Source organism: Suricata suricatta, chromosome 8 (assembly GCF_006229205.1).
Source record: "Suricata suricatta isolate VVHF042 chromosome 8, meerkat_22Aug2017_6uvM2_HiC, whole genome shotgun sequence".
NCBI lineage: Eukaryota > Metazoa > Chordata > Mammalia > Carnivora > Herpestidae > Suricata > Suricata suricatta.
Window position 1 is genome coordinate 18,077,129 of NC_043707.1, and position 20,803 is coordinate 18,097,931.

General features: G+C 46.3%; 1 protein-coding gene across 7 annotated transcripts in view; it reads left to right on the plus strand.

The window, feature by feature from the left end:
- The window catches only part of TNRC6A (trinucleotide repeat containing adaptor 6A), a 97,324-nt gene that overhangs the window by 54,677 nt on the left and 21,844 nt on the right, over positions 1-20,803 (plus strand). For 5 of the 7 annotated variants that reach the window (XM_029949265.1, XM_029949259.1, XM_029949261.1 and 2 more), the window contains 6 exons: positions 9,342-11,924; positions 13,254-13,430; positions 14,390-14,565; positions 15,736-15,768; positions 17,325-17,405; positions 17,701-17,752. In XM_029949265.1, coding sequence (XP_029805125.1) covers positions 9,342-11,924; positions 13,254-13,430; positions 14,390-14,565; positions 15,736-15,768; positions 17,325-17,405; positions 17,701-17,752 — 3,102 coding nt within the window. The remainder of the gene's footprint in view (positions 1-9,341; positions 11,925-13,253; positions 13,431-14,389; positions 14,566-15,735; positions 15,769-17,324; positions 17,406-17,700; positions 17,753-20,803) is intronic. The other 2 variants (XM_029949263.1, XM_029949260.1) reach the window with 2 other exon arrangements.

Sequence of the window (20,803 nt, forward strand, 5' to 3'; positions counted from 1 at the left end):
ACTGCCACAGCTCAGTGATGATGGAAACGTGTGTGACTGCAGTTTTCTCAAAGTTATTTGTTTCAACATCTTCTGACAGGCTCTGACGGTTGGTTTGTCCGTTCATTTCTCGAACTATTTTGAAGCCTTTACTACAAGCCAGATAGAGACTTGAGGAGAATCAAGGTTCCCACACACAAAAACACTAGCATATACTGGTTACGAACAAGTTTCTAGAGCCAAATGGACCTGGTTTTTAAATCCCGGCTCCACGTATACCAGCATAGATGACTTTAGACTCGTTACTTAGTTGCGCTTCGACCCTGTGTCTCATCCCAACAGCCTTTACTAACTCTCCGGGCAGCAGTTACTCTCTTTCTGTCTCTGTGCTCTCTTACACACCAGGAACATGTCTGCACGTCACATTAAGGTATCTCCGGGCTAATGAGGGGCAGAACTTGAATCCAGCCCCACAGCTGGTCTCCTAACAGCCATGCTGTACTTTGGCAGTGTGCTGCATGGTGGCGGGTGAGGAGGAAGAGGCCACAGATGTGATCTTTACTAGCATAGGTGATGAAGAGGCCACAGATGTGATCTTTACTAGCATAGGTGATCACAGCAGCACACTATTATTGGAAAGGACACAAACTTAAATTACCACCGAGTTGCTACTGTTCCCCATCCCCCACTCACCAGCTGCTTATTACCTTGTGTGGGCTTGGCTACATCACTTAACTTTTAACTTTGACCTTCTCCTGATCTGTAAGTATGAACATTAGTGCCCAACCTGCATGGTTGCTTTGAGGATTAAACGATGTGATGTGATTTAAGCATGTAGCTTAATGCCTAATATTCAGGTACTGAAAGAATTATCTTCCCCAAAACTTTTATAGAAAAACTTGTACTCCTCAGGAAGAAGAATCTGGTTTAGACAAATATATAATGCCAAATGGTTAATTTGGTTTGAAGTTCATCTGAGAAACCAGATTGGAAGCAGATGTATTGAGTCCTCAGCGTGTTTTCAGAAAGCGTGGTTGAAACCTTAGGAGAGGCCGCTCACACAACACATGCTCAAGCACCTACTACGCACCCAGCAGTGGTGGCGTCAGAGTTGACAAAACGAACAGGGAAGTGGGCCAGTAAATTTAGAAAATGGTATGATGTTGAATACGCTTTTTCACTTTGGGAGATGAAAGAACAAAGGTGTTTTTGAAATGGATCGATAAGAATGTTTTTCTCAAAAATGGGTAATGGTCAGAAGTCCCAAAGTATGACAGATGTGCATTCAGATGAAAAGGAGGCCTCTGTGAGCACGGGAAGAAATCTTCAACAGGCTGAAAAGGAAAAATACCCTGCTTGTTTCTCAAAGCACTTTCCAAGGGGGCACTGCGTTAATGTGGGGCTGGCAGGCAGGAGGGCGCGGCATTCAGCGGAGGCCTGGGAAGGACGAAGGCAGAGTACTCTACAGGGAAACCAGATTTGTGCTTTCTTCTTTTTTTAAAAACATTTGCGAGCCCCTACTTACCACATGTCACATATTTACATTAAAACATCTGTGTAGGTGCTACTTGGCAGAGGAGCAGCCCTAGCTACATCAGAGACCACCGGGTGTCTGTGAATCAGGGAAGGCTTCGCACACCACGGGGCCTGCCCCGGCCTCTGAGGGGCGTTTGCAGCAGTGATGACTAACCCTTAGCGGGGTGTTCGCTACAGTGCACGCACCGTATTGACACATACAAGCCTCATTTTACAGATCCGAGGTTAGGGCAGTGACCCGTGAAGGGCAGTGTAGTGTCCGGTATAAGTGCTTGAGCAGCAGCCCACAGGCACAAGGCCTGTGTGTGGTGAGCCCCGTGTAGTCCAGAATCGTGCGGACATACTCTGAACTTTTAATTTTTGTATCTGTGTTTCACTTTTTTGTTTCCCAAACAGATGCAGTTAATGGAGTAGGTTTGACAGTCAGTCAGTACGTATGATAAATATACATACAAGTATTTGCTTAAAGTTTTCATGATAAAAGGAGGAGTGCTGGGTATGCCTCCCCCGTCCTCGCAGAACTCATTTCTTGTTGACTCCGTGCTGTCAGGGAGCAGGGATGTCACCTAGATCAGAACAGGTACTTTATGAACCAGAGGTCACAGCTAAGCAACTTTGCAGGCCCAGCACGTAAGTGAAGTGGAAGATGAAAAGGAGAGATGGGAACTCGGGTAACTGTACGGAGTTTTTTTGCCCCGCTGAAATACCTGTGCAAGCCTTCAGAACCCCGCGCTGCTCAGATCAGACCGTTTTGCAGGCTCCGCTGCCTGTTTGTGCCCGGGCCTCAGACACAGTGATGCTTTCAGTCCATGCCAGCGGACTTAGAGCCTTCAGGTATCGGGCTCTGCTGCTGCCCAAATAACGCTTGAATTTGGGGGGATCTACAGGCCCTTTTGTTTTTTAATGTTTTTATTTATTTTTGAGACAGACAGACAGCCTGGGCAGGGGAGGGTCAGAGAATCCGAAGACAGGCTCCAGGCTCTGAGTTAGCTGTCAGCACAGAGCCCAACGCGGGGCTTGAACCCATAAACCATGAGATCGTGACCTGAGCGGAAAGACACTTAACCGAGTGACCACCCAGGCGCCCCTACAGGCCTTTGTGTAATAAAGGGTTTGGGGGGCGCTGATCTCCTAACAGGGTTGGCAGCAGCATTGTTCTTCCAGGGCCAAAGTGTTCCAACCGACACTTTATCGTCCACCTGACAGAGAGTTAACGAAGAGAGAAACTGATGCCCACGTGCCCTGCACCCACATCCAGCAATTGTTAGCGTTCCTCACCTTGACTTCACACGCACACCTCCTTCCCTCGCCTTCCTCCTTGCCTTCACGTCGACACCTTCCCCGTCGTGTGCACATGTGTGCACACGTGCACATTCATTACACTTCACCTTTAATACCTCCGCCGGAAGTTCCCCAAGAGTACGGATAGTCTCCGGTACCACCACGATCCACCCCTGCGCAAAAACAGGACATGCTCCTCAGTATCTTGTAATATGTAGTTCGTGTTCCCATTTCCACTGGTTCTTCCAAAGAGTGTTGTTTTTCTTGTTTATAGTAGGATATTGTTGATATAAAATATAAAGCCTTCAAAAGAACATTCTGTATTGCTTAGAGATGAGTTCACATACAGCATTTTGAGTGGTACCACTTGGTGACTCACCGGGGAAGGGAGGAGATGTGATCAGAGGAAGGTGCACAGGACTTTTCTGTATTAGTTATTTCTTACAGGGAGGGGCATGTGGGTATTGTTTGGATTACGCTTTAGAGCCTTTACTGCGTTTGAAATTTTTTTTTTTTTAAGAAATCTCAAGGTCATTTGAGCTGTAATGGGGAGTGACCAAGAAATGGGGCTGTTTTAATGAAAAAGAAAATGTTAATGTTAAAGTTTCCAGAGACTTTAAAGATGAAAGTATTGTTCATCCACCTGTGATCTTTACTGTCTTTTCAGTGTGTTCACATCCCTGTCCCGGAACTTCTGCTTTTTGCTCTCTACTCGCACCTCTTATGCCTTAGTCTGTAAACCTAGTTAAGCTTGTGTCATCTTTTTAAGAAAAAATTAAACTCCCAATCTCTTGAGGAATTACAGCATGTCTTTCCTCCACCGTCTTGCAGACTGGTCTATATTTGCACTCTCTGATATGATACTTCAGTCCTCTGTAGTCTGGCTCCTGCTCACTTGACTAAGATAGCTCTTCCTAAGGTCACTGATCTTCTAACCGAGAAATCCAGACCGACTTATTTTTAGTTTTAGTTGTGGTACAAACCAGGCTTTTCCATTTTTATCTTAATAGACACCTACATTTTTATTGTCGATGGCGCCCTCCTCCTGAAAGCTCTTGCATTCTTCCCTTTTCTCTGACTGATTTTCAGATATTATTCCCTCCCATGGCTTTGCTTCAGATCTCTCCCCAGTCTTCGGTTCACATCTCTCAGATGTCTTCAGCTGATGTCAGGCCCCTCAAACTCCACACGTCCAAAATGGAACTTCTCATCAGGCCACATCCCACTGTCTCTTTTTGGGTTCCATTGCTCAGAAGGTTGGCACCCCCTCTCATCCAGCACCCGCCATCTAGAAATCTTAAACTCCTGTCTCACGGGCCACTGGTTGTCCAGGTCCTGCTGATTCCTCTCCCACACGTGTCTCAGCTTTCCTTTCCCGGGGACAGCCATCAGCACTGGCCCCGTTGAAGCACCCACCATCTGGTCTGCAGCAGCAGCCCCGAGATTGTCTTTTATGGCTGTCTCCCCACCACCCTCACCTGATCTCTCAAACTGGAAACCAGCCATGATCCATGTATCACATTTGGTTGGTGGTATTGAACAGAGGATGGCTTGCAGCCCATTCAAGTCCAGTTTACTGGAAGACTGCCACATGCACTGGTGTCCACATTGTCGCTGTGGCTTCCAGGCCACGGTGGCAGAGTGGGTGCCAGAGACGACCTGGCTGGCAAGACTGAAAATGTCCACTAATCGGACCTTCATGGGAAGAGTTTTGCCAGCCCCTGGACTAGAGGCCAGAATAACTGAAAGAAACGTTCTGAACTTTGTCCCTTGAGTGCTGGTTCAAGGTGTGCCTCTCAGCTCTCATTTTCCCAGTGATATGATACGATACTTCCCAGAAATACCGAAATATCTAAGTACTGTTTACTTCCGACTTTTCTGTCTGGGGAGAATGTGGTCTTTTAGGCAGAAAGCACATGTTTAACTGTTAAATTTGTTATGTGCTATATACTTAATAAGAAAAATAAATAAAATTTCTTGGATCTAAATTCTTCAGCAGATTATACTGTTCATTTACAAATCACTTGAATTATAGCCAGTCTTTGCTCAGCCCCCACACGTCCGCTTTGACCTTCGTGCAGAGGCACTAGGAAATGGCACTTCTTCTTGAGGTGTGGTGCTAGAACTGCCCCCCGGCCCCGAAGAGACCAGGAGCTGGTGGTAGTTTGGATTTCCGGTGTTCTGCAGTAAAGCACGGTCTTGCAGATCTTAGTTTGCCTACATCAGCGCGGTGTGTACAGATTTGTGTTTTCACCACTCAGTAAAACTCCACTGCCCCCTTTCCTCACACCAGCACGGGGTTTCACAGCCTCACTGTCTCTCTCACTGTTTTCTGGAAAAACTTAACAGCATTGTTAATAAGGTTCCTCTAGGTTTATCCTTTGGATCATTTGTGATGATGGGTTTTGGTTTCCTTATCTGTAAGGAAAACATACTAAAATTTTGACCTCTCCCGGTTCCAAAATAGTCTGTCTCCTTGAAACGTTTTAGTTGCGATTGCCAAGGAATCTGTTCTTTTACACCTTAAGTTAAGACTAGCATCTCCCCACCTCTGTCTAAGCCACACATTTTTCATAACCAAAAGGTCCTTGGTGAACAATTTTCAGAATACTCTTTTAACTTGGGTTTTTTTTGAAAGTATCAAAAAGTTTTCAGATTAAAAATAGAATTTTGGCTAATAAATGCTGATGGTGTCTCTCATTTTCGTAAGATACATAGAAATATAGCAAAAGACACATTTAGACCATCACCACTGCCTCCAAACTAGCTCATGACAGGATGCTGAGAAATTTTTACTAACATTAAAGGTGATAGAATTTGGTTTGCAAAATCTATCCTGCTGTTTGCTGGGTTTCTGTTTGCTTGCTTGCTTGCTTTTGATGTATTTTGACATAAAAAGGCTTCATATTTTGGGCAAGTAGACAGATCTAGGTCCTTTCTTATGTGGGTTTTTTGTTTTTGTTTTTGTTTTTTACTGTTTTATGTATAAACAGTGCTCATTCCCTGGTTGCTTCATGGTTTCCTCTTTTAACACATTATTCATATGAAATTATTTTTGACAAGTTTTGTCTCATTTCAGGAAATCTTTTTATTTAAAGTATTGAATATTCCTTTTCTCCTATTGATTTAAAATGCTAACATTTCACAAATGGGTCTCTTCCTGGTTTACTCTTGCTGGTCAGTGGAAGCTTAGTCACTTGGGCAGTGCAGCACTGCCTAGCCGATGCATGATCATGCGGTCCCCCACCCTCTCCCACTCCTCAGCCTGTTTTGAATTCTCTCACGTTTCACATGAATCTTTAAGTCACTTTAACCAAGTTACAGACCCCTGCTAGCAATTTCTTTTAATTGAATTAAACTTTAAGAAAGAATATTATTATATCTTCATGTTCAGGAACAAGTTTCTGTACTTAATCAAGTTGTCTTGTGTGGCCTGCAATAAAATGTAATATAAATGATTTTAAATATTTTTATTAGCTTCATTTCCAGTTGCTTTATAGTTTATTTAGGGTCCTTTTTCAATCACATTTTTCTCATTGACTGTGCCTGGTGTAGAGGAAAACTATTGCTTTTTACATGTTAACTTATTTTGTTTCTTTTCTGCTGTTTTTTTTTAAAGTTTTTTTTTTAATGTTTTATTTATTTTTGATACAGAGAGAGACAGAGCATGAGAGGGGGAGGGGCAGAGAGAGAAGGAGTCACAGGATCTGAAGCAGGCTCCAGGCTCTGAGCTAGCTGTCAGCACAGAGCCTGACACGGGGCTCGAACCCACGAACGTGAGATCTGACCTGAGCCGAAGTCGGAGGCTTAACCGACTGAGCCACCCAGGCGCCCCTCTTTTCTGCTTTTTTAACCTTTTTTCTGGGTCATATTTCATCAGTCAGTCCTTCCAGCACAAGGCTGAGCATTAGTATTGACAACACTTACCCTTTTTCCTGTCATTATGGGAATGCTTTTGCTCTCTTCACTGTAAATTCCAGGTCTGTTCCTTTATTTTCAGCCTAGGTAGTTTTGTGTAACATTCAGAATCTTACTTTCTTATTCCTGCTGTGTGGAAGTGGCAAGAAACACACACGTATGGAAAAACAAAGAATGGTAACACGTACTTTTGCTCTAGTCTTTGAGGAGAAGATGATGATGATGACGATGATTATGAAGATGATGATGGCCTGATAATTTGGACTTGGAGGAAAGTGGATGGATTTGGTACTTGGCAATGTTTTGGATTTGCCGTGCACAGGAAGCAAGCAAGGATAAATCTTAGGTTTTAGGAAACGTACTGAGATGAAGGGAACCAATAAAGAAGCAGGAACGTTTGCCCCCTTTTGGGAGGAGCTGCCTGTGGGGGGATGATTCAGGAATTAGCATCCTTTGTGAGTTACATAGAGATTTAAAGTAAGCAGGTTGTTGTATGCTTTCTAATTTTGTTCTTTAGGAGGTAGACATGATGGAGTAAAAAATGTGCTTTGGTGACAAGACTGAAAAATCGTAATTGTCAATATATAATAATTAGTGATAATAACCGCCCTCATTTATTAAGCACCTAATCTGAATCAGATATAGTTCAAAGCACTTTTAATTATTAGCCATGCGATCTTCGAGCTACTGTTTGAGATAGGTATCATTATTGTTCCTGCTCTACAGACGAGGAGACTAATGTGCAGAAAGATGAAGGGTCTTGCCTGCGATCACACAGGCCGTGAACGGCAGGCAGCTTTTGAGCCCATGCAGTATGGCCGCAGAGCTGTGCTCTCGGTCACTGTACCAGACTGCACTCCGCGGAGCAGTCCCTGAAGCTGGTGTCAAGCTGAATACTTTGTGCAGGGCAGTGTAGCTCACAGCCGGATACCGTGGTACTGTTTGCACCCCCATTTTGCAGACTTGGTCATACAGCTGCTGCAGAGCCCAGACTTGACTCTTGGTGTCTTTGGAGTTCCAGCCATGTTTTTATTAGCCACCTAGTTTTTTACCCAGGTGCTGGATCTGATCTTCCTTGCCCAGTTTGCTATAACTTAACCCCTGGGCCTCGATATCCTTGTCTACAAAGTTGAAGGTAATAGTTGAAGGAGCCAGTGACAAAAATGCACAGACAACACGTGATCTGTGGCACTGAACGATGTCGCTGGGGGCGTAGGTGCTGGTGTGTGGGCTTGTCTTTGCCCAGTGAGACAGACCGTTCAGTGTCCTGTGTTTGTGACAAAAGTCCTTCGCACAGGCAATGAAAAGTGACAGACTTTGTTTGGCAGCTGAAAAACCTGACTCTCTAACAGGGAGTGGACATCAGAATCTCTCGGAACTTTCAATTTCATGTATTTGGTGAATTATAGATACACTTCTGGTTTCTCTCGAGTCCTTTTTTCTGCTACTCTTTTCTAGCTCATGTTTTGCTGCTTGAAGGTTGTGCTTTGAGACCAGATGATACCAGGTGAACCTGGTTTTCCACATTAGCAATATCCTGATAGTGAGTTATATTTGTTTTCTAGGCCTCTAACCCCTGGTGGTTGGTTCATTAGGTCTGGGATGTGACTTGAACACATGGATTATTTAGAAGCACTACATAGGATTCTGATTACCACTCCAGTTGAAAACTACAGTACAGTATAAGCAACCCCTAAATATAGTCTAAATGCAGACATCTTAGGCAAGTTCACATATCTGAGAAACTTATAACTACCACATCCTTAGACTGAATGAGAGTAATGAATCTGGGGAAGGATTAGAAACATGAGAACGGCCTGCCCCCTGCCTGCGGTAAAATAGCTAGATGGTGAGATACAGCGGTGAGGCCAAGATGCCTGGATTATATGACTGGTCATTAATGGTGCCCAGGGTCCGCACTTGATTTTTTAATCATCATAATTCTGTGATCTTCTTAAAAAACATGGCTCTGAAGGTAAATTGGGATTTTATGAGGGAGAATGGAAATAAAAATATTCTTACTTGTGTGCAGTATTTTAGGTTGAAGATAAACACTAATGAAATGGAAACATAATGGAAAAGCCTTTGTAATATTTATAAACATGTTATAATACCCAAAAGAGTTATGTGATAAAGCTGTTCTAAGAAAGGGAAGATGAGAAGGCATTTCTAATATATTTCTAATACATGTAATCAAGTTTGCCCTGTTCGTTTGTCCTTACCCATCTACTTCCCAGACCTTTCTTTCTCAACTCCTCTGGGCCTGGGTCGCCTCGTTACCCTAATACATTTTTAACAACCTAGTCCTTCCTGACATCAAAATTCTTGTACTTGCTGATAAGGTAACAGTTTGTTCATTTAACAAATATTTATTGAGGGGGCTCTTATGTGCCAGGTGCTGCTCTAGGCTCATAGGATAACATCAGTGATCAGAGCAGCCGAGTGCCCTTCCCATGTGGGATCAACGATTGGATAAGAAACGTTGGCAGCTGGCATATATCCAGTGCCTCTGTAACCATGCTGCCACAAGTATCGTGTTTTGTCAATGTTGAGGGACCACATACATATATGACGTACTTACTGTTTGTTTTAGACCCTTCATAAGCGTCTGTACTTCTTTATTCTAGATCTAAACCACAATACTTCAGGATCCCATTATGAAAATTCGCAGTGGGGACCTGTGTCTTCTCCGAGTGACTCCAGCACAAATTGTAAGAATGCTGTTGTGAACGACTCCCCTGAAAAAGCAGCATGGCCCTCAGTCCCTGGCAGTGATCCAGAGTTGGCTTCAGAATGTATGGATGCTGATTCTGTCTCCAGTTCTGAATCAGAGAGAAACATCACTATCATGGCTTCAGGGAACACAGGTGGTGAAAAAGATGGCCTTCGGAATAGCACTGGACTTGGTTCCCAAAACAAGTTTGTGGTTGGTAGCAGCAGCACTAGCGTTGGCCCCGGAAGCAGTCCTGGGCCGTGGGCTTTTCCCCATGGAGCCGTAATAAGCACATGTCAGGGCTCTGTGGATGCTCCTGAAAGCAAGACGGAAAGCAGCAACAGTAGAATGAATGCTTGGGGCACTGTAAGTTCTTCATCAAATGGAGGGTTAAATCCAAGCACTTTGAATCCAGCTAGCAACCATGGTGCCTGGCCAGTATTAGAAAACAACGGACTTGCCCTAAAAGGGCCTATAGGGAGCGGTAGTTCCGGCATCAATATTCAGTGCAGTACCATAGGCCAGATGCCTAACAATCAGAGTATTAACTCTAAAGTGGGGGGTGCCTCCACCCACGGTACCTGGGGGAGCCTTCAGGAAACTTGTGAATCTGAAGTCAGTGGTACGCAGAAGGTTTCATTCAGTGGTCAACCTCAGAATATTACCACTGAAATGACTGGACCAAATAACACTACTAACTTTATGACCTCTAGTTTACCAAACTCCGGTTCAGTACAGAATAATGAACTGCCTAGTAATACAGGGGCCTGGCGTGTGAGCACAATGAATCCTCCTCAGATACAGGCTCCGTCAGTTATGAATGGCACTTCCCTTTCTCACCTTAGCAATGGAGAGTCAAAAAGTGGAGGCTCTTACGGTACTACGTGGGGTGCCTATGGTTCTAATTACTCTGGAGACAAATGTTCAAGCCCTAACGGCCAAGCTAATGGTGACACTGTGAATGCAACTCTAATGCAGCCTGGCATAAATGGGCCTGTGGGCACTAACTTTCAAGTTAACGCAAATAAAGGAGGCGGCGTGTGGGAGTCTGGGGCAGTGGGTTCCCAGAGCGCGTCCTGGGGAAGCGGGAATGGCGCCAGTTCTGGAGGAAGTCGAAGAGGATGGGGAGCTCCCGCACAAAACACTGGCACTAACCTACCCGGCGTGGAATGGAGCAAACTGCCTAGCAATCAGCATTCCAATGACAGCGCAAACGGCAACGGTAAGAAGTTTACAAACGGATGGAAATCTACTGAGGAAGAGGATCAGGGTTCTGCCACATCTCAGACAAACGAGCAGAACAGTGTGTGGGCCAAAACAGGAGGTGCAGTGGACAGTGAAGGTAGTACAGAAAGCACTGGACGCCTCGAGGAGAAAGCAGCTGGGGAAAATCAGAGTAGAGACAGGAGGAAAATTGATCAGCACACGTTACTCCAAAGCATCGTGAACAGAACTGACTTGGATCCACGTGTCCTCTCCAACTCTGGCTGGGGACAGACTCCGATTAAGCAGAATACTGCCTGGGACACCGAAACATCACCTGGAGGGGAAAGGAAGACTGACAATGGGACAGAGGCCTGGGGAGGCCCTGCCACACAGACTTTTAACTCAGGGGCGTGTGCAGATAAGACTAGCCCTACTAGTAATGAGACCTCATCTGTATCGGGGTGGGGGGATCCCAAACCTGCTCTGCGGTGGGGAGATCCCAAAGGCTCGAACTGCCAGGGGGGATGGGAAGATGATTCTGCTGCTACAGGAACGGTCAAGAGCAATCAGTGGGGGAACTGCAAAGACGAGAAGTCCGCGTGGAATGATTCGCAAAAGAGCAAACAGGGGTGGGGTGATGGACAAAAGTCAAATCAAGGGTGGGCCATGTCTGCCAGCGATAACTGGGGAGAGACGTCAAGGAGTAACCATTGGGGTGAGGCTAATAAGAAATCTAGCTCAGGAGGTAGTGACAGTGACCGGTCCGTTTCCGGTTGGAACGAACTGGGTAAAACTAGTTCTTTTACTTGGGGAAATAACATAAATCCAAATAATTCGTCAGGATGGGATGAATCTTCTAAACCTAATCCTTCCCAGGGATGGGGAGATCCTCCAAAGTCTAATCAGTCTCTAGGTTGGGGAGATTCGTCGAAGCCAGTCAGTTCTCCAGACTGGAACAAGCCACAAGACCTTGTCGGATCCTGGGGGATCCCGCCCGCTGCAGGCAAACCTCCTGGTACAGGTTGGCTGGGAGGACCCATACCAGCCCCGACAAAGGAAGAAGAGCCCACGGGCTGGGAGGAGCCATCCCCGGAGTCCATACGTCGCAAAATGGAGATTGATGACGGAACTTCGGCTTGGGGAGACCCAAGCAAGTACAACTACAAAAATGTGAACATGTGGAACAGAAACGTCCCAAACGGCAGTGGCCGTTCAGACCAGCAAGCACAGGTCCAGCAGCTGCTACCGTCTGCAAGTGCCATCTCCAGCAAAGAGGCAGGCGGCAGCTCCGGTAAGTTTTCCCCAGATCCTGTACGCCCCTGGACTGTGAGCCTCATTTCTGTTACTATTGCTATAAGATTTGTGTCACAGAGTTTGGAGATGCATGCAAAGGGCTTTTTTAGGCTAATGCAGGAGAAGGAGAAGCTTTCAGGCAAGAAGATGATAGGCAGGGTATATAACACGAGTGAGTGGAGCTCTGCTGGTGGCTGCATCGGTTGTGACCCCACCTGCTTCATTCTCTGTTAGGAAGGCTTCAAAGGCAGAGTCAGAAAAGTCAAGTGGGAATGCGGTACATTTCCCAGTTCTCCTGAGTCAGGCCGTTACTTCTTGGTTTTGTTATTTGACTATAGTATTCCCAGAAATACAGCAAGTGTCCAGTATAATACTCTAAATAGCGGGTGCTGTATTTGGCCTTAGGAGACATTTATTTAAGGAAGCATGAAATCCAAGACTGTTAGATACGCTGTGTATCTAACAGATAACACTTTTCTGGTGGTGTATTCCACTTTCCTCCCATAACCAGGGACAATTCCCATCTCTGCAGATTATCTTGACAATGACATTTTCATGAAGTGTCATTGGAATGCATTGTCTTTGTTAATGGAGGTTTTATTGAATAATAATCCCATTGGACGAAGCGATAGCAGGGTTTTCACAAACGACCCTCTCAGCATCTAATTAGTCTCCCAAGTAGAGTTTATTGTATTAATTTAGATTTAATTCTTTAAAGACTCAGGTATGTATCTGAGGGAAAGGCTGTTTTGGTTATTTTAAACAGTGTTTAAAAGACTTTACTTTGGACAACTTAACTCTTCAGAATTTTTAAGAAGCGTTGTCCAGCATGTATAAAAATTGGATGCTGATTTCTTGTTAGTCTGGTAGCTAATTTTTTTTTTAATCCTAGAACAGTTATGTTGAAAGTTTGCACTTACGGTAAAAATTTCATTCGTACACTATTGCTCGACTTGGTTACCTGCTTGAATTCACTAGGTTTGGCTCAGGATGACTTGATTTTTCCAGGAGTTAAATTCATCTTCAGAGGAAGATGACGTGCTGTAATTAAGGGTATTCGAAACATTCTGCTCTACACCCAGAGGGCAGTTATGAAAGAAGAGGTGAAAAAATATTCACACCATGTAGTTAAACTATAGTAATGGGAAATGGTTTGTCATCTTTGCATAAAACAGCTGCCATCTCTTTTTTGCCCACCACAGCATCATTATTAGATACATGAATGTGAAGGTCTTCATCTTTTGTTCCTTAAGTATTCCTTCCTGCCCCTTATTCCACCACACCCCCTACCATGTGCTGATGAATTCTTTTCCCACACTTTTTAAAGGCTGGGGTGAGCCCTGGGGGGAGCCTTCTACTCCAGCCACAACTGTGGATAATGGTACTTCAGCATGGGGTAAGCCCATAGACAGTGGTCCCAGCTGGGGGGAGCCCATGGCTGCGACATCCGGCACGTCCACGTGGGGCTCCGGCTCTGTTGGTCCTCAAGCATTAAGCAAATCTGGTAAGTTGTTGATAATTCCTGGTAGCTATTTTGTCACAGTGATATGACCTCTCATGGACTATGACTAAATAATCAGATAATGTTTATATCATTGGTAAATGTGTCCATGTATCACCATACTAGATGATTTCACTGTTTGGCTCTTTGAATTTCTAACTTGGTTTGCTCTTTTATCACTGTGCATTTTCTTACTTTAAATAAGATTATCTAGTAATTGTCAAGCACCTTTTATGCTGTCTGATGTGAGAGACTCAATATATAGTTGTGTGGACACATATCCAAAATGTCTGGCTCAGGTTTCAGATAACTCCCTGAATGTTATATGTAAAATGAGCAAAATTCAGGAAGGACCCTTGTTATTCAGATGAACACTGTCACTATCCCGTAAGCTGTAGGGGGGGGGAGGGTACCCCATGGGACTTCCAAAGGCTGAGTGTAGAGATAAGATACATTCTGCTTGTGACTTGCAATACTTTTTGGCCATTCTCATTGAAAATATATATCAAAATAAAGTCTTTTAAACTTCCTCCATCTTTGCCCTGTGTGCTGCCATGCAGAATGTTAAGTGAGTATGAACAAGAAGGCCACCATTGTTTCCTCTTAGGGACCTTCTGTTTGTAAAAGCATGGGAGATGTTTCACTGAAATTTTTAATTTAAGAACATTCTGACTTAGGCATGCCTGGCTGGCTCAGTCAGTGGAGCCCTGCCTCCTGATCTCTGGGTCTTGGGTTTGGGTCCTGTGTTGGGTGAAGAGATGACTTTAAAAGTCCATTGCTCAATGGAACTTTCAGCTCAGTATAAAACATACACTTCTGCCATGTAGATTTGGGAAAGGAAGTAAAAGTGGGGTTTTTCTATATCCCCTGGTCTCGCTCCACCCTGCTAATGAGTGCTCATCCTCCAGAAAGAATTGTTTGACTATAGCATGTTTCTCTTTGTATCACAAATTCACAATCAGGGCCAAAATCTATGCAAGATGGCTGGTGTGGTGATGATATGCCATTGCCTGGAAATCGCCCCACTGGCTGGGAAGAGGAAGAGGATGTAGAGATTGGAATGTGGAATAGTAATTCATCTCAAGAGCTTAACTCATCTTTAAATTGGCCACCATATACAAAGAAAATGTCATCGAAGGTAAACATTTCAAGGGCACAGCCCTTGAAACTTTGAATTCCAAAGGTAGTTTACCCTCAGAAAATCGCTGTCCTACCTGCCCATGTATGGCGACCAGTACAGTCTAGGCAGTCCCCAACTTAGGTGTAGTCTCGTGTACGGGCAGCCGCCTAGAAAACCGAATGACCGCAGGAACTTCCTTTCTCCCCACTGCTACAGCTTGGGATTTCTCTCCTCCTCCCCTTCCACCAGTGCTGCCGGGACAGCCCCTCGCCGGGGGTGCCCGCAGTGGTGGGGCCGAAGAGAAGGGCAGATCTCCATGTAGACTTTTCCATCCCACCGCCAGGTCATCTCCCATTCCACTTCACCTGGAATTCCCAAACCTCCATTCACCCAGAATCACCGTCTTCCTTTCTCATCCCCTATCAGTGTCCCTTCCCCCACCCTGAAAGGTCCTGTGACAGAAATCCCTAGGAATGACCAGAGTTGTTTGGTTTTTCTTCAATATGTGGACAAATCTTATTCCCAAACCTGTTGGTACATCAGAATCATATGGCATTTGTTAAAAGCACAAACTTCGTGTGCCCTAGGCCTACTATAGTTTTGGAAATTGGACCCCAGGTGTCTCTGATGCAGAGCCGGGTCTGAGACCACTGACCTAGACCACTGACCACAGGTTAAGAGACAGTACTGGATGCTGGTGTCATGTTTCTCAGGGACCATTTTCAAAATGTATGCCCAGTCGCCCATGTGGTTCTCCCTGTCCCTCATACCTTTTTGAGAAACTTGTTTTTCTTACTCCCTTCCCCACCCCAAGGGACCTTGCAGGTGAAATATCCAGTCACTCCACTAGCTGGCCACCAGGGTTCCTCCCTTTTAATCATGGGATTTTCAGTCTAGGACCTGCCATTTTCATTTATAAAGATTTTCCATTTGGCTGAATTTGCCTATTGCTTCTCCATGTAGCTTATGAAAAGTGCTTTCCCATATTTTACATTAGCCATTTGATCCTCATGACCTTCTGAGGTAGAATACCGATGAGGAATTTGAGACCGGAAAAGGTGCTGACTTGCCCAAAGATGCATAACTTGTAAGTGACAGAGCAAGGACTTAGGTTTAGGTCTTCCAAGTCCAAACCCTGTGTGCTTCCCACTGGACCATGCTGTTTTGTGACTTTGTCTTTCCTTACAGGGTCTGAGTGGCAAAAAAAGGAGAAGGGAAAGGGTGTGTAGCCTTTTTACTCTTTCTCCTTTGTTTCTGCTAGTAAAAATCTTTTAGAAAGCAACTGCAAACATTTATTTAGCCTCTGCTGTGTGCCAGGTACTGTGCTTGGTGCTGGGGGTTCAAAACCACTAGGACATGAGCTGCACCTTGGAGGAGCTCAGAGTCTAGTGTGGGGCCATAGGAGAGCTCTAAGGAGTAACCGCTTGAGTTTGGAAGATGCCTGGGGGTGGGCTGTGCCAAGGAAAACAGTAGCCCGGCCTACTAAAATGTAGAGTCTCTGGAGAGAGGTGACGGGAGGCCTGGCTCCATAGCTAGACGAAGGGCAGGCTGTAAAGTCTTCTCAGCACTGTGCCAACAAATCTGAGCTTTTTTATGTTTAAAATACGGAGCCAGTGAAATGGCATAGAAGGCAACGTGAACATGGGTTTTTAAAAAAATTGCTCACTTTAAAGAAAGCTACCCAGTGATCGCATGAGAGATCATTGGCCCTGAGGAGGGACCACAGTTGGGGATCTCAGGAAGCTTCTGCACCTGTTCGGGTGAGAAGTGAGGGCCCGAACTGGGAAGCAAGAATGGATGTGTAGTGCAAGGACCGATTGGAGAGGCATATTGGAATAGAAGGAACAAGAAGGCCTTGGCAGCCAGTTAGGCGTGGGGTGGGGGTGAGAGGCAGAGGGATCAAGGACGACCTCAGAAACCACAGCAAGGCTTGGGTGCTAGCTTCAGAGACTTGGGGGGACTGTGAGGCTGTTCTGTCCCACAGTCGGAAGGAACAGGCGGTAGCAACGGGAAAAGGGAAATGAAGGCAGCAGACCGAGAACGGCCCTGTGGTCTTCACATTCATGGAGACCTTGGTTCCTGTGGCTTCCAGCCTCCCTGCCAGAAGGGCAGGTTGTGGACTATTCACCCCCTCGAAGCATGTCTCAGTAGCTCCTGTACTGCCTGTGCCCAGCCAGCACCGGGGATCCCCAGGGCCCCCAGCCTCAGCTGCTGCTGGGGTACTGTGTTCTCAGCAACACAGATTAAAATTTTTGAAGTCTTTCATTTGGAAACATGCAGTGCTTTTTCAGTACAGCGCATGCAGCATAACTAAAGTACAGGTTACATTGGTTTCTTTGGATGAACCCCAGAAACCTAATGACTGCTTCTCCATTAGTGTGGGGTGAGGGCACCCCAGGTCCAGATTATGTATGATTCGGCTCTGGGAGCACCATCCAGCTGTAAACTGGAAGCTGTGTGATGAGCAGCTCTCCCTCAGTCCGCGGACCTGTTTGCTTTGTGTGGGTCGTCCAGGCCCTTTGCTTCGTCTTTTCCTTCTGACTGCTTGCCTCTAGGGATTTCTCTGTACATTACAGCTATACCAGAGGACTGGAGCAAAGGAAGTTGAAAATCAAATAAGTTGATTTGTAATTGTTAAGAACTCGGATAAGAGTTGGTTGAAGGAGAAATTAATTGGCTAAATATGAGAGTTGGGAATTGTCTTGAGGCTGTAGTGCTCCATCGCTGCGCCCAGGCAGGAGCAGCGTGGCAGCTTTCTACTCTTTTGTTTTGCAAAGGGAACTGTGAAAGGTGGAAACAAACAAGAAGAAGCGTGGATAAATCCATTCGTTAAGCAGTTTTCAAATATCAGTTTTTCGGTAAGTATGTTTTCCCTGCAGCCCCCTCCTCTTTTAATGGTGGTCTGTAAATTTACCCTAATTTCAGTTTTTGTTTCCCTAACAAATTATTATTTATGTTGAGGGAGTCCTTGTGAGTATGCTGGAGGTTACAGTAAAATTAGCCACGAAGCCTTTACTTTTATAGTTGTAGCTAAAAACATTGGTCATATATCTTCTTTGAATTTTGACAAGTAATGAAGTAAAGTTTTTCGTTTTTCATTTATTTTCATTGATAACTGAAGGCCTGCTAACATGCTCCATTTTCTTACTTCAGAGAGACTCACCAGAAGAAAACGTACAGAGCAATAAGATGGACCTTTCTGGAGGTAAATCAGGTTGAGTTTGTATTCCTCACTGATGGACAGACATATCTGTGACATGCTCCTACTAAGCGAGCACTGACCCGGGCCAGGAGGGGAGGTCTGGGTCCCTGCTCTGGGATTGCTGCGCTCTCCACGCGGCAGAGGGTGGCGGTTTGTCAGCCTTCCAAGTGCACATCCCTGTGCAGGTCTGAGATCACGGTGATGGTGGTCTGTGATTACCTCAAATCTAGTCCTGTCCAAGGAGGAGTTCTCCAGGTTGGGTCATCAAGTCCTAGTAGTTTAGGGAACGGTCTGTGGAAAGGCCCAGATCATGTGACAGAGACCCTATAAGACATGCAGTGGGGGAAGGAATGTGAATTGGCTATGGTGGTGGGAATGTGGTAACGGGGAAGGTGCTAGACAGGCAGCAGAGGCTAAAACACGAGGAGCTGGAGGGTTTGACCCCCATTCTGAAAGCATGGGATTAAATAATTTGAAGTGGGAGAATAACATGATTTGGATTTATGTTTTTTAAAAAAAATTATTATGGTAGGAGCGCCTGAGTGATTCAGTTAGTGTCCGGCTCTCGATTTTGGTTCAGGTCATGATCTCATGTGACCTCATGCCCTGGCAGCGCGGAGCCTGCTTGTGCTCCTCTCCCTCCCCTCTCTCTGTGCCTCCCCTGCTCGTGCATCGGGCTCGCTCTCAAAATAAATAAACTTTAAAAATAATATTACTATTAAAATTATTATGGCTGCAGGCTGAAAATGCTTTAGGACAGGAAAGATTCACAGCAGAGGACTAACAGAAAGATACCAGAACCAGTTTGAGATTTGTTACAGGAGGATTTCAAAACTCTAAACTAAGATAGTAGGTGGGAAGACTCTTAATTCCGTGGAGATTCAGGAAGTAGAATCAACGGAAGTTGATAACCAGTCTGAACCAGTCCATTGTGGAGGGTGGGGGAGCAGGTGTGATAGGAGCCAGTTTCCACTTTCTCGCCTGACAGCTGTAGTGGGTGGTGGTGGTATTCTGTTGGTCTGAGCCCGGGCTGCAGAGCGGACTGTGCAGGGACTTGAACAGGAAGGTTTAATACAAATCTAAGGAATTACTTGCGTGACGAGGCTTTGGCGAGTGAGCGGTAAGGCGAGCACTGAAGCCAGAATAGCTGAGGCCCGGACTGAGGGGGCCACCCACGCGGGAGGCCCAGACTCTGGAGCCGGCCTCTGCGCACCGTGCAGCAGAAGTCACTGCGGTTCCACCCACTCGGACCTGCAGGAGCTGTGCCTCCCGGGCAGGGGTCTCACAGGAGGCGCGCTGCCACCACACCAGGGGCGCGGCAGCAGGGGAGCGGCACCTGCCCCTGGGAGACAGCAGCCTTTCTCCGGGCGCTGGCTCCCGCACCCTCGGCCGACACGGTGCAGGGTCAGCTGGCCAAGGGAAAGAGAGGCAGAGGGTCCAGGTGCATGTTTTTCGGGGCAGACCCAGTGAATTTGGAGCTGAAAGGTGATGAGTTGACGGATGGTATAGTTCACCCTGCCCTTCGACGGCGTGCGCTTCTCTGCCCCACTATGGTGGCAGAGCGGCTCTGTCTTCTTAGCAAGTCCAGCTTCTTCCCCACGAGTGAGGAACTGAGGACACACAGTCCCGAGGGTCACTGTATTCGTCGTTGGCAGCACTACTGCTCCTCACCATCAGTCACAGTTGAGACGGAAAGGCTGAGTTGTATAGTGAACTTTCAGCAGCTTGTGAATAAAATAAAAACGGGAAAGGGAAGGTTGGCCTAGCCAGATAACCACACACATGTAACAAGCCATAGAGAACGGGAGAGCTTGTACTGGTCTCGTTTCTGTGGTTGGTCACAAGCTGTGGTTGGTGTCCGTGGCTTCCTTCTCTCAGCCCCCATCCCACACTGCCCTGTCTCACCAGTGCCTCAGCACCTGGGGGTCCTTTGTTGCTGGTGTGATGCAAACCCTTGTTCCCGAAGAGTCTGAGCCCTTAATCCCCCTGCCTTTTCTTGGTTGCTGTAGTTCTTCATTGACCTTTACTAGTGGGCCTGGAAATGGAAAGGAGCACCCCCCAGAGGATCCCCTGGGCTCCGGGGTCCTCGTGGGCTTCATTTTGTATCAGAAAAACCCTTTCCTCTGGTGGTCAGTCACTTCAGCCAGTAGATGAACCCCTTCTGCCTGGCGGTTCGTTGGCACAGGAGGGCAAAATGTCCAGGTGCTGTGTTCATCGTTTAGTTAGCGGCCTCATGTGTCTCCTAGTAGAAGCATTTTCTCTCTCTTGAGGGCTAGGGTCTCCAAATCTGCGGAGTTGCTGGAATAGGAAGCAAGAATTCTGAGTGGCTTTCTGGTGTAGTAGAGAAACCATGCCGACTCCCACCTTCTGATGCCCAGGCCTCTGAAATGTGGTGACGTGGGGGCCTGTGTCCCATGAAGCGGAAGCCCATCCTTCAAGGATGTAACCAGTTCTACCTGTCAGTTCGGCTAGCTACTTGTGGGTGATGGTGGATGTGGTCAGGCCACTTGATCCCGTGTCCTACCTTTGCTATGGAGCGAGTTCCATGATCAGACACAGTGCTATGAGGATGAGGCCTTCTGCCAGACGGATGGCAGAAGCTTTGCAGAGAGCAAACCCAATTCCGTATCCTGACCGGGTCTGTTCTGTGAGGATGAGCCCTGCCCCTCCGTGGCTCACTCAATGGCACACAAGTTGCTGCCGTGCTGTTGTGCTGGTGGAACTTGGTGGAAATCTTCTCATAGAGCGGCATCTCCCTAGAGCCTCCGCTACAGAGCCCTGTGGAGGTATGTGGGGGTGCTGGGGGCTACTGGGAGCACATTGAACCTCCTCCCACAGCGTCTCTCCAGCGCCCTCGACTGCAGAGCCTCTCTGTACCAACCGGCAAAGGGGAAAATATAAAGAGCCCAGGTGTGCTTTCACTGAGCAGTCACAAAGGGTGAATTTGGAGCTGAGAGACAGTAAGCCAGAATGTGGTTATTATTAAAGATGAGATCTATATAGGAGTAACAGGTTCCGTAGACCAGAATGAGTTTGAAGTTGCAGAGAGGTCTG